The following is a 13083-nucleotide window of genomic DNA, read 5'->3' on the forward strand; positions in this document are numbered from 1 at the left end:
AGTGTCAAGGTCGATACAGCATAATCAAGATGACAATGGTCTCTACCTGATGGTAAGGCTGTTAGAGGCTTCCTCAGTTTATAAAGAGCTAGGAAATAAACACATGTAACTCCATAGATTTCTGTCTTATTTGTGCATTTAAATATTAAAAATAATAAGTTTCTGCTGATATCTCTAATTCAACACCATAAAGTTTATTCTAAGCTCTCTCTTTTTATGTTGCAGCTCCCTTCCCCAATGGTGGATATATTTCTTCTGTATTAGGAAGTTTTTTTTTAACAGTTCTTAGAGTGAGTAGTATGTAGGCAATTGATTTCTTATTTTTCTGAGGAAGCTTTTATTTTTACTTCATTTTGGAAAGATATTTTTGTTAGGTATAAAATTCTGGGCTGTCCATGTTTCCTTCCAGCCTTTTAAAGATGGTCATTCCCTTGTATTCTGGTTTGCATGGTTGGCTACAATTCTCATCTTTTTTTTTCCAATTCTCATCTTTTTTCCTTTGTATGTACTATGTACTTTTTCCTCTGGATGCCTGAATTTTTTTTGCTTTTAATTTGGTCTTCAGCAGCATGAATGGACTATACCTCTGAGGAGTGCATGAGGGGGAAATAGGAGCCTTATTCTCTTGTGTCAGCAGTCCCCAACCTGTGGGTCGTGACACCTTTGAGGGTCAAACAACCTTTTCACAGGGGTTGCCTGATTCATAACAGTAGTAAAACTACAGTTATGAAGTAGTAATGAAAATAATGTTATGGTTGAGGGTGTCACCACAGCCTGAGGAACTATATTAAAGGGTCGAGGCATTAGGAAGGTTGAGAACCACTGCCTTATGTGGTAACAGTATGCTACCAAAAGGTTTTCTTGCTGTTACTACTTTTGATCCCCAATTAAGTGCCCTCACAGAATGACTATTGCTGCAGTGTACTGCTAGGTTGATTTTGATTCATAGGAACCTTACAGGACAGAGTAGAAATGCCTCATAAAGTTTCCTAGGCTGTAATCTTTTTTGGAGATGACCAGATATGTTCTCCTGTGGAGTAGCTAGTGGGCTTAAATTGTTGGCCTTTCAGTTAGCAGCTGAACATTTAGCCACCAGGACTCCTTCCCTCCTTGTCCACTCCTTTTCAAAGCTTATTCAGGTATTGACTTACCTGTCTCCACGAGCTCTTCATAGTTGAGTTACTGTACTAGCTTTTCTTGACACGCAGACTTTCTCGTCTACTTCACTTAGCCTACATGTGTTCTTTCTTCTTTGAAATGATTTAAAAATAGTTGATTATTTATAGCTTTCTTCTACATATACTTTCTCTACTTCTAAGCATCAGCAAGCAATTTAAGCAGGCTTTGGATGTGTGTGCACTGTCTAGTAAAACTCTTCCAGTCTTTCTTCTTGGTATGATTAATTCCTTCAACTCATATGATTGATATCATTCTATTGCTTTCTTCCTTAGGTGGGTAACTGGGGGGATGAGGGAAGGGAGGTAGGTATGGGAGGGATAAGCGTGCTTCGTTTAATGCTCTGTATTAATGCTATAAATAATGTTATAAATCTTGAAATTTATAATAATGTTTAAATAAAGGACTCGGCACTTTGGTTCATACTTTACCCTGTAAATTATGTAGCTAAATATTGGTATGGAAAAATATCTCAGTGGGACTCTGGCTGGACAGAGTGTGATCTAAGGATACTATACATCTTGGGCAGCGAGGTAAGAGACTACAAGGAAGCTAAGCCATTTCCAAATTGTGGGTTTTTAAATATATTTTATTTATTTGTATACAGACTTTGTGTTAAATAAATATAATATACATGTTAAAGAAAACTCAATGTGTTTCTTTAGGAAAGCAATTCTCCGTCTTTAGTTTGATGACCAGCAATGTTGACCATGGCTGGGCGGGGATGGGAAGGGGGACACTGTTTCCCAGTCAACATTAGGAAGGAGGGGTCTTTTCTATTGATTGAAACTAATCCAGAGAGGCAAAAGATTTCCATTTGGTAAGGTTTTATTAAAAAGAACAAATTTATTAGTGTTGTTTGTCATGATAAGGTGGGTCTCCTTGAGCCAAAACTTGCCAGGTTTTAAAAAGAAGTTCAAGCAGGGAAGTAGCATCATATTTATTCAAAAGAATGGGTCAGGACTTCCAGGGGATGGCTTCGTCAGGCAGAATTGTGGCGGCAGGATGGGTGTGTAGCAGTTCTTTGGCATGGATTCTATAGCAAAGGCTTCTGACTGGAGGGACCTGGACTTATTCTGGGCTGTCGGCCTGCATCCTCTAGTGGAGGCCATGCTGCCAGTTAGGATTTCTTGGCTGGCACTGGACCTTCCTAAGAACAGCTTTCAAAGAAGGGGTTCTCTTTTTTCATTTAGGACCCCAGGAGGTGGGTGCACTGGCGATCAAGAGTGGGCCGATCTGGCTGGGATAGCTGGTCTGTTAGGACAAGTGCTTCCTTTATGTACATTCCCTGTCTTTCCATTTCACGAGGGGCCCTCCCTTTTAGCGTTCTGCCCCTCCAACTTTTTATATTTTGTTTTTATGAGAATGATTTCTTTGTGGACTTGTCTTCAGAAACCCATTATTTCCCTGTCTTGTCATCTGCCTAAAGTGGGATGTCATTGGCAGCATTTTCAGGGCCCATTTAATGATGGTTACTGGCTGACGACAGAGCTTGCTGGACCAGAGTTCTGGAACACAGTTTGGCAAGTGGAGACAGTAGTTCCAGGTTCCCAGAGTGAGGATACCCTTTCCCATCCCAGTAGACTTGGGAATGAGGCATGAGTGGATTGTACAACCAACCAACCAACCAACCAACCAACCAACCAACCAACCAACCAACCAACTCACTGCCATCCAGTTGATTCTGGCTCATAATCAGTAAAAAAAAGAACTACATTGAATGGGATATTGTTACTGGTTTCATTTGTTGAAATGGGCTGTGCAATGATGCAGAATATGTGTCTTTAAAGACCTAAGTAAATTAATAAATGCAAGTAAAGGCTCACAGTCTGAACAAACCTTTCCAGAATCTTTCCCTCTCGGATCTAAAATTGCAGTGGACCTAGAGTCTTTTTTTATCTATCTATCTATCTATTTATTTTTTGACCTAGAGTCTTTAGTGACATACAAGTTCATTTGAAGCATATATATATATGTGTCGATTCCAGCGCCTAGCAATCCTGTGTAGGGTTTCAGAAGCTGTAACTCTCAACAGGAGCAGAGAGCTCCATTTTGTACCCCTTGGAATGATGGGTGGATTTGAATCAAGGACCTTGCAGTTAGCATTCATATGCTTATTCAAAGCACCACCAGGGGTGTTGTAAATTGCATAGCAGAAGGAACAGAAAGAATTGCTGCTTTCCATTGATAGTAGGGAAGCATGGGGCTGGAGTTCACTTTATCCCTCTCCCTGCACTCAAATGCCTCCACGGTCATATCCCCTTGTTCCTCACGAGTGCCCTTAAACATACATTTTAGTCAATTTACACTTGGATGAAAGATTAGGGGATACATGCCTGCTAAATAATAGATAGGAATCAGCAATGTACATGTCTCCCATAAACACACTGGAAGGATAATTTCTAAGAGACACAAAGAAAGGGCAGGGGGACAGGGTGGAGCTTGGCCTCTGCACTGTAAGTACACAAAAATATTTATTACGAAATGAATGAGGCAGTGATCAGAGTCTGCGTCCCTTCCTCTTTACAGACCCCTCTGCACACCCCGGTCTGCATATCCCATGATGCCTCCTCTGGCTGGGAGCTGCAGAGCTGGCTCCATAAGTGATCCCATAGTACTCCCGAAGGCAGCCATCAACCTAACTCTCTCAATCAGCTGGAAAAGGAGGCTGCACTTAAGGAGCTCGGACCCAGCCCACAGGAGACCCCCAAAATGTGTGTGAGGGAAGGGCTGGAAGCCTAACTGGGGAACATTCCGTAGAGCTGTTCACACGTTGGCACAAGTTAGTGGGTAGAGTGCCAAACCATTATGTGCCTGTGACTCAGAGAGAGTACTTAAGATCTAAAAATGGCCTGGGCTTGGGCTCTGGTTCTCCGTCACACAAGAGCATTGAAGTACATGCATTCATCCCACACTTCGGAGTTTTTGATTCTGTTGGAATGGAGTAGGCCCTAAAATCTGGATTTTCATCCAGTACTTCTAGAGAGATTCCAGTCAGGTCAGGGATGAAGCATGACAGGACTCTGATATAGAATAAAATTCAGGGGGAAAAACTACCGCAAACTAACATTAAAAACATGGTGCCTGCTTTGAAAAACAGATGTTAATACAATCTGAAAGGATCTTTGAATTCACTTTTGTTTTTCTTGTAAGTCCTACCTATCCTTCATGTAGGTATAATATCCAATGAACCCATGACCCTCTTGCTGGGATTGAGATCTTGTGTCAATATTTTTTGACTTTATAGTATGCTTAGTTTATGATTCCTGTAACTTTAAAAATGGTTTTTAGTGTGTCTGTGGAGGAAAACAATAGACAGTACTGTAAAAGAAAAAAATTATTCAAAAAGACATACACAAAACAAATGCTTTATGAAGCTTCAATTGTAATAAAAAAAACAACTGTGTGTATGTATGCGTGTCTCTGATTAAAAAAAAAAGTGCCCTTTCTGGAATGTCCTCGGCAATTACTGTGACATTTTTCACAGCAGTGCTTTTGCAATCCAATTTTGTATCATTTCAAACAAATTTTCCAATATTTTATTTTAGCATTACAGTAATGCATTTTACAGTGAAAACCTGTCCATTCCCCATCTAAATTCTACTGTAAACATTTTACTCCATTTCTTGAACATGATAGTTCAGTTATTCATCCCCTTCTCTTCAATTATTTAATTTTGTTTTTGACACATTCTAAGTAAATAGCAGGTGTCAATACATTTCGTTTAAAATATGTCTTTGACATCTGCTTCCAGTTACTATCTTTTTAATGTAAAAACTGTATAAGGAGAGTTAATAAAACTTAACCCTATATTTATGGAATTTGATCAATGCAAACCTCTTTATCATGCAAACCCTTATCAAGATACAGAATGTTACCAGATCGCTGGAGTCCCTGCCTGCCCTTTCCCAAACTTCCCCTGAAACACACAGTATTCCGATTTTCTTCTACTTTAATCAGCTGTACTTGCCCCAGAGTTTCATATAAATGGAGCTTCAGAGTATGGACTACAACGTTCTCTGACTTAGCCTATTGTTTGGAGGCTCACCTGTATTGTTGTATCTACCAGCAATTAGTTCCTTTCTGTTGCTAAGTAGTGTTTCCATGTGTGAGTGAGTATTCCGTGGTTCGTTTATCCGTTCTCCTATTGAAGACTAGCTGGGTGGCTTCCAGTTTGTGGCTATTATGAGTTAAGCTGCTGTGAAATTCTTGTCCAAGTCTCTTTCCATGAATATCTGTTCCTCTTGGGTGAATGACTAGGAGTGGAAATTCTGGCACATAGGGGATGAGGCTTTTTTTGGTTTTTGTTTTACAATTGGAGTGGGTGTGAACAATATCTCATTGTGATTTTAATTTGCATTTCTCTGATGACTAATGTTGTCAAGACACAATTTTCCATGTACTGACTGCTCATATTTTCTCTTTAAAAACATCATTTTATTGGGGACTCTATATAACTCTTATCACAATCCATACATCAATTGAATCAGGCATGTTTGTACATATGTTGCCCTCATTCTTTTCTAGACATGTTCTTTCTATTGAGCCCTTGGGATCAGCTCTTTTCCCCTGCCCCATGCCCTCATAACCCCGATAGATTGGACATTGTTATTATTTTCATCGCTCACGCTGACTGTATGGTTATGTGTCTCTTAAAGGGTCTGTTCACAATGAGGTCGGCTGGCATAACACAGCCCACAAAACAACATTCTACTTCGGTGAGGAGAGACTGGGCTCTTAGCTCATGGGCAACCATCTAAGGGGCAACCATTAGTCTCTGCCTGTATACAGCAAAGAAGAGGATGACAGTTGAAGACAACTGGAAACCATCAGTCCAGTGGACTAAAACTAGAGGGTACCTGGCTACAACTACCAACTGCTGAAAAAGGATCACAATGAGGCCATGAAAACATCAGGGAGATCGACCCAAGAGGAGAAGAACTAGATGGTGCCCAGCTACCACTACCAATTGTTCTGTAAAGGGCCCTACTAGAAGATGGTGGATAACGAGGGAACCAAAATTCAACAATATAAACATTGACCAGGGTTATTGGTGGAACCCCTGAGACTAGGGCCTGAGTCACTCTTCAAGTCTGGAAATGAACTCACCCAATGGCTTTAATCTCAGCCAAAGAATAGGCCTAGAGAAGGAACAATAGCCCTGGGGAGGCATGCACACCTTAGAATAATTAACCATTCACCCAAGACCAACATTCCGAAGTGTTAGGAAAGAAGGAGAAAGGTAAACCAGAAACACACAGAGGAAGTGGGATGAGATGCTTTATGGGGATTGCCATCAGCGGCATGAAACAAAATGTATACGGATTGTTGAATGAGAAATCTATTTGCTCTGTAAATCTCCACCCACTTCACAACAACAACAACTAAAGTGGCTATTACAAACTATTAGCCAATTTTTATTGGGTTACCTTGTAACTATTGGGTTTTAGGAGTTCTTTGGATATTCTGCATCTCAGTATTTGTGAACATATTATATAGCTTACAAATATCATCCTCCAGTCTGTGCCTTGCCCATCCCATAAAAATTTAGAAATTGCATATTATGTAAGAAAGTTCAAAAAGTAAAATATAGATTTCAGAAAAATGCAGAAACCTACTGCTTGATGACCAGTGAGAGATGAGGTTGATATTCGTAGGTCATCAGTTAAGTGAGAAGTAGGGATATTTGAACCTGCTAATGGAGCTAACATTTTAGAGGCCTTTTTTTATATATTAACATACACTAACTTAAAATTCTCAATATCTCTATTAAGTAGATGATAGTCTTATAATTAAAATCAGAGAGTTAAAAGTTATCCACTCTAGTTGCCCAAGCACTCTCTCAGGAATATGTGCCTGTTTGTTCTATTACTCTGCTCTTTCTTCTTCCAGTGAAGAAAAAATATCCCAGGTGTTTTCTTCTCTAGAAATGGTGTTGAGATGATTCTTGGAAGCACTTACCTAAATGAGTTTAGAGCTCTGAGATGAACTAAGGAACAGGGATGTCAAAATATGTTTTCCTGAAAAAAATAAAATAAAATGAAAGCCATTTTGAAGGTTAGTTCAGAGAAATTAGCAGATCACTTTGCCTTTAGCATTGTGAGCTACTGAAGAATTCAGTCTGTTTAAAGGGACAGAGAGCAAAAATGAAAATCAGATGAGTCATTTTGCTTCAGGACCTTTCAGCAGTCATTTAATCTGGTCTCTAAGATAATGTTATGAGGTGTTGGTCTAATGCTAATAATCCATTTTGTCATTCCTTTCACATATTTAAAACTAGTTCTTTACAGGAAAACAAATTCCCCCAAAAAACCCCAAACAACCCCCCCAAACATCTTTTCCTTTTTTAAACACACAGCTCCACTTAATACTACATTATTTTACTTCTCTTCTGTTCTTCCTCCTTTTTATTGTGGTAAAACAAACGCAACAAATCATCTTTCAATTCAGTCATTTTCATGTATAGAATTTAATGACACTGGTCATGCCCACAGTATCGTGGGAACATCACCTTTCCCAAATTGTTGTCTTTATCTTTAGCATAAACTCAGTGCCCGGGAAGTCATGATTCCCTTTCCCCACTCCTACCCATCCTTTGGGCCACTTACTAACTCTCTTTTTATGGATGTGCCAATTGTACAGATGCTGTATACATGAGATGATACCATAGTTGCCCTTTGGTACCACATTGCTTCTTTATTGGGTCATTATTAAAAAAATTGGGATTTTTGGAGGATATGTTTCAAAGGAGAAAAATGGCTGCTTTTATCTCATTATCATCGTCTTTTAACGCCCTTCCTCTCGATGAAGAGTTTCAATAAATTACCCACTAATGGCTCTGGTCTTTAACACATTGGAAAACTGATGAAATTTAAATTCTGCATTTCAATAACAATATTAATCTTGAATCTGTTCATTAATATGGCTAATGGCTGATTTGTGAGCACATTAACAAGGTATTAACACCGCCCACATTAACAAAGTATATCATCTTCTGGTCTTAAGTATGAGGAGACTCACCTCCCTCATTGTTAGGTCTGATGAAGGTATATTTCATTCCTGATGAGGAGTAAATGTCAAGGACAACTGACAGGAACATTTTAATTTAGAGAGAGTAATAGCTATTATTCCAAGGGACAAAACATTCTCACTCTTTGGTGTGCTCCTCATCCTGATGGAAGGACGTATGTTAAAATGATCTAGGTCTGCCAACTCTGTCTCGAAGTGTAAATGGGGATTTATATATGTCTATTTTTATATAAGCAGTTTTTTTGGGACACAATCCAGAAAGCATATAATTCAATAGTTCAGTCATATCAAGAAGAGTCTACAATCATTACGAAAATCAAATTTAGAACATTTCTTGTACTCCTTGCTCTTATGTCCCCATTCTCACTAGCCGCTCTGCCATGCTCCCAACGAACCATCAATTCAGCTACTGTATCTATAGCTTCACCCATCCCAGATTTCATATATATATATACATATATATATATACATATATATACATACACACACACACACACACACAAAGAGTCAAAAAAGCTATCAATAATAGCAAAATAAAACAGGAAAAAAACCAAGTTGAAAATAAAACATAAAATAATAAAAACTTGTGGGGGGAGGTCAGATGCTTACAGACATCATCCCTGAAGCAGTCACTGCCAGACTGCTGTCTCCCCACACCACAGGGGTGGGCCTGCTCCCTGCTGCTGGGGACAATGGATTACTTCTCCCTGAGGATTGCTACCTTTAACTTGGTTCCTGCAGGTGGAGGTCACACCCTACTGATAATGGTCTCTATCAGTTGAGCCAGGCAAACTGGCCCTGTGACATCCAAAGTTACCCCTAGATAATCCCCTCCCATTACTGTATTCCCAATAGCACAGCCCTTTCCTATGATGGTAGGTCCTCACCTGTAATTAGGGGGCTTGCATGTCCCCAGAGAATATAAAAGCCTTGGTTAGCATTAAAGATTCTCTCCCTCCACGTGGACCACCAAGCGGGGCTGCAGTGAGCATGCTACTATGAAATGTGTCTAACTCAATTTATTTCTATATTTCTCTTCTATCTCTCATGCTTTACAATAATCTTTACTTATTATCGCTGTACAATTGCACCTACCGGACCCATAATGATGTGCTAGGAGCTGGCTTCCCTGGCAAAAACTAGAACAATTTTTAAATTGGTCAAAAGGGAGATCATGATAAAGTGTTAGATTTTAACCCAGCGAATCTGCCATAATCTCTTTTCCTATGTGATAACAAGGCTGTTCACATAGCTGGTCTAGGTCAGATGCTTAATCCACATGTATTTTCTCTTCCTTTTTTCCCTAAATGATAAAACTTTCCAATGGGCAGAAAGGGGGGTACCTAGGTCTACTAAATCATCTTTTTGTTCACTGTATTTCTGTGGTTTTTAAAAGTAAAAACCCCCGGTTCTCTTTGATCTTCAGCCCCACGTCCTGCTAGTTCTTCTGTTTAGTTGCCTATTGAAACAAGGTGATGAAATGGTCCCACAGCGAAGGCCAGCCACATTCACCCAACACCTGCCTCAGGCACCCACGCGGGCTTCTTGGGACAGTTTGATCAGCTGTTTCCTATGAAATAAACAGGCCAGCAAAAAAGAAATCACACCATATTTGCCCAGTAAAAAAGCCCAGGGTTAGATCACTTGCCCACAGCAACCACCACCATCAGCGCCCCAACGAAACAAACCACAGGAGCCCCCAACAAACCCTCCGCCCAAAGAGCCTGCTGGCGGCGTCCAGGCACAGCAGTCCTCAAGGGGGAAGGCCTTTCCAAGGACGCAGTAGACGAGGGGAGGGAAATAATAGAACTTCACCTTATCCTTGTTCTTGACCTTAACTCTAAATCACTTTACATTTTGGCGACACCTGGCAATAAAATGAGCTGTGCTATTCATTGTATAACGTCGCTCATTTCATTGAATCTGGACACTGGTTTAGAAGATGCACCAGTGAAGCACCAAAAACAAACAAAAATAAGATGCACCGGTAAGAAAAAAAAGGCTAGATATTGCATACTGTTGATTAAAATTACATTCTGATTTCAGGGATGTTGAGGCATGAAAACGTGGTGTTTTAGGTTTGGCGAAATTATTTGCTCAGAGACACATGCAACATTTCAAAAACAAACATGTGTATGTGCCGGGGAGGAGTGTGCTTAATTTTGTGATTTGCACAAGCATTTGGAGGTAAACAAAGCTTTGAAGAACCTGCCTACTAGTATGAGCTAGCAGATAAACCGATTTCTCAGGGAGGAAATGACATTACTATCCCATTTTTAGGAGTTCTGGTGGCAAAGTGGGTTGTGTTGAGCTGCTAACTTCAAGGTCGGTTGTTCAAAGCCCCATCAGCCATTTGTGGGAGAAAGATGAGGTTTCTGCTCCCATAAAGATTTACAATTTAGGAAATCTATAGGGACAGTTCCTATAAGGTCACTAGGAGTCAGAGAATTGACTCAATGGCAGTGAGGTTGACAGAGCTTATTTTTATGTCATTTAAAAAATAATTCTGGTTCTTATAACAATTTTCCACATTCTAATTAGTTAAAAACAGTATAAGGTTCATGTATGTTCTCTCTAGGTGCAACAAATGTTACCATAGAACTATAGCCAAGGAAGTGAATGATAATTTGAGGTCATGTTCAGATTAAATTATCTCCAATTGTTGTAAGAATGCCTTTTGTAATGAGAAAACGAAGAGTCAATAGAACATTGAGTGTTGCGTTTGGCCCCTTTCCTTTGCAGGTGAAGATGGTTGTTCCTGCTGCAGATTTAGTAGCATTCACTTGGAGGAGGGTCTTGATGGTGTCTTGCTGAACGCCTCACACTCTGGATTTATCTAACGCGTTCCTTCCTGAGCCATTTGACTGTTTTCCTTTCTACTCTGCATTTCCTCTGATTGAAAATTAGGCCCGACGGTGTGATTAGATTCAATTAAATGCTTTATTTGGTAAGAAAACTCCATTGGTGATGTTGTGTAGCTCATCCTCCAAGAAGCCAGGAGACCCGTCCTGCCAGTTGTCCCACTACTAATGAGTCCGAGTGGGATCACTGGAGTTAATGACCTGCGTTTCTCAGCCCACCACTGCCCTTCTAAGTCCTAGTCTGAGATGCTGGGACTCAAACTTTGAAACAGGGCCAGTTCACTGTCCCTCAGACCCGTTGGAGGGCCAAACTATAGTTAAAAAACAAACTATGGACAAATTCCTATGCACAGTGCACATCTTATTTTGAAGTAAAACAACAAACGAGGCGAAAGCACCTGGTGGGCCGGATAAATGTCCTCGGCGGGCCACATGTGGCCCGCGGGCCGCAGTTTGAGGACCCCTGGGCCTACACACTACATTTCCAGACTCCTTTGCCAAGTGGCTTTCCATGAGGTCTGTGAGGAGACCTTGGGGGCATTTGAAGGCGAGAGGAGGGGACAGATGCCTTCATTGCCGGGGCCCTTTGCCAGCTGCTCTGAGCAGTGGGCGTCTTTTAGGGCCCCTCAAGGGGCCTCATCTGGAGCCCTCCCAGGTGTGAAGAGCGGCTGAGTCTGAGAACTTCAGCACTGGGAAAGGACCAGCTTGGTGGTGCCTCTCTTTTGATGTCTGCACTTCCGAAACTCCCCCTTCCCTGTTTGTTTCCATAGGCCTTGGGAAGAGAGCTGTTGCTTCCTGCTTCCCTCTCCCACACCTCTGAAACACTCCCCATAGTAAGTCTCCTCTGTTGGAAAGAGCTACAGCTCTTCCGCTTTCCCAAATGAATCCTGCCGGACCCAGGTTTTGAAGCTCAGACCTCTCCCTTGTCAAAATACCTTTCATCCTTCACAATTAATAAAAAAAAAATCGGCGAGGTGACATTTTGCCACTGATTCCAGTCATTTAAAAACTTGATGGCTTTTATATCTGGATGATCTTGCCCTGAATCAGTGATAACACAAGGGGCTAATTCAGTGGTTATAAAATGGTTGCTTTCCAATTCTGTTGCCATCAGTTGGCCGTTCTCAGTCAAGGAGAGCTTCCTGTGATCCCTGTCTCGTTCTCACTGAATGGTCTCACGAAGTTTTACTTATTTAATGCATGGCAATCAATATGGCCATTATTCTGTTAGAAGCCGGAATCATCCCAAATTTGGCCTGCGGGTCCCAGGATACGTTGAATCATAACTCATAGAAATAACTGTCGGTCATTGTGGGGTTTGGGCAAATGCAGCCGTGTGTCAGTCTGGACGTGCATGGTTCTTCCTGTGTCAGGGGAGGGAAAGAAGAAGGTCCCCAGAGAAACGCCTGCCTACAGCTGTGGCTCGTAGGATTCGCAGTGGGAAGTGGCTGTGAAAGCAATGTTTTTGGTACTAGAAGTCCACATTAAAATCTCTGATGAGCCCCCCTTTTTTGGTGAAAAAGTGGGCAAGTAATGTTACTCAGGTGTCAACTTGCTGGGTCAAGGGCAGTGTGTGTCAACAGCTGGGTTGTTCTGGGCCAAGTGCTGGCTTTCAGTTGCCCCAACTCCTGGTGGCCCCAGGCACAGCAGAAGCACATGCTGCCCAGTCCCGCGTCACCCCGATGGGCTGTGGGTTGGATTGTTATGATCCTTAGGCTTTTCCTGGGCTGATTTTCAGAAGTAGCCTTTCCCAACGCACCTTAGTCCTGAAGCTCTGCCCAAACCTGCTCTTCATCATAAGACCACGCGAGCTTTCACTGACAGGGGCTGCTAGCCCAGCTTGAGCTGGAAAGGGGAGAATCCTACCACTGAACACCACTGCCCTCTGCTGGCAGTAGAGTGCATGCCTGAGAAGGTTGCCCTCTCTCCAATTCTTCCTTCCTGATAGACTCTGCTTCAGGGAGGAATCCTCCTGAATGGCTGAAGAAACACTCCTAATAAATTCACTAGTCCTCTG

The 13083-nt window shown here is 41.4% G+C and overlaps 1 protein-coding gene across 2 annotated transcripts in view; it reads left to right on the forward strand.

Moving 5' to 3' along the window:
- Positions 1-11045, forward strand: part of GXYLT1 (glucoside xylosyltransferase 1) — a 217016-nt gene extending 205971 nt beyond the window's left edge. Inside the window, exon 9 of one of the 2 annotated variants that reach the window (XM_075551873.1) lies at positions 10948-11045. In XM_075551873.1, coding sequence (XP_075407988.1) covers positions 10948-11019 — 72 coding nt within the window. In that variant the 3' untranslated portion in view covers positions 11020-11045. The remainder of the gene's footprint in view (positions 1-10947) is intronic. The other variant, XM_075551878.1, reaches the window with a different exon arrangement.
- The last annotated feature ends 2038 nt before the right edge of the window (positions 11046-13083 follow it).

Source organism: Tenrec ecaudatus, chromosome 6, assembly GCF_050624435.1.
Source record: "Tenrec ecaudatus isolate mTenEca1 chromosome 6, mTenEca1.hap1, whole genome shotgun sequence".
Lineage (NCBI taxonomy): Eukaryota > Metazoa > Chordata > Mammalia > Afrosoricida > Tenrecidae > Tenrec > Tenrec ecaudatus.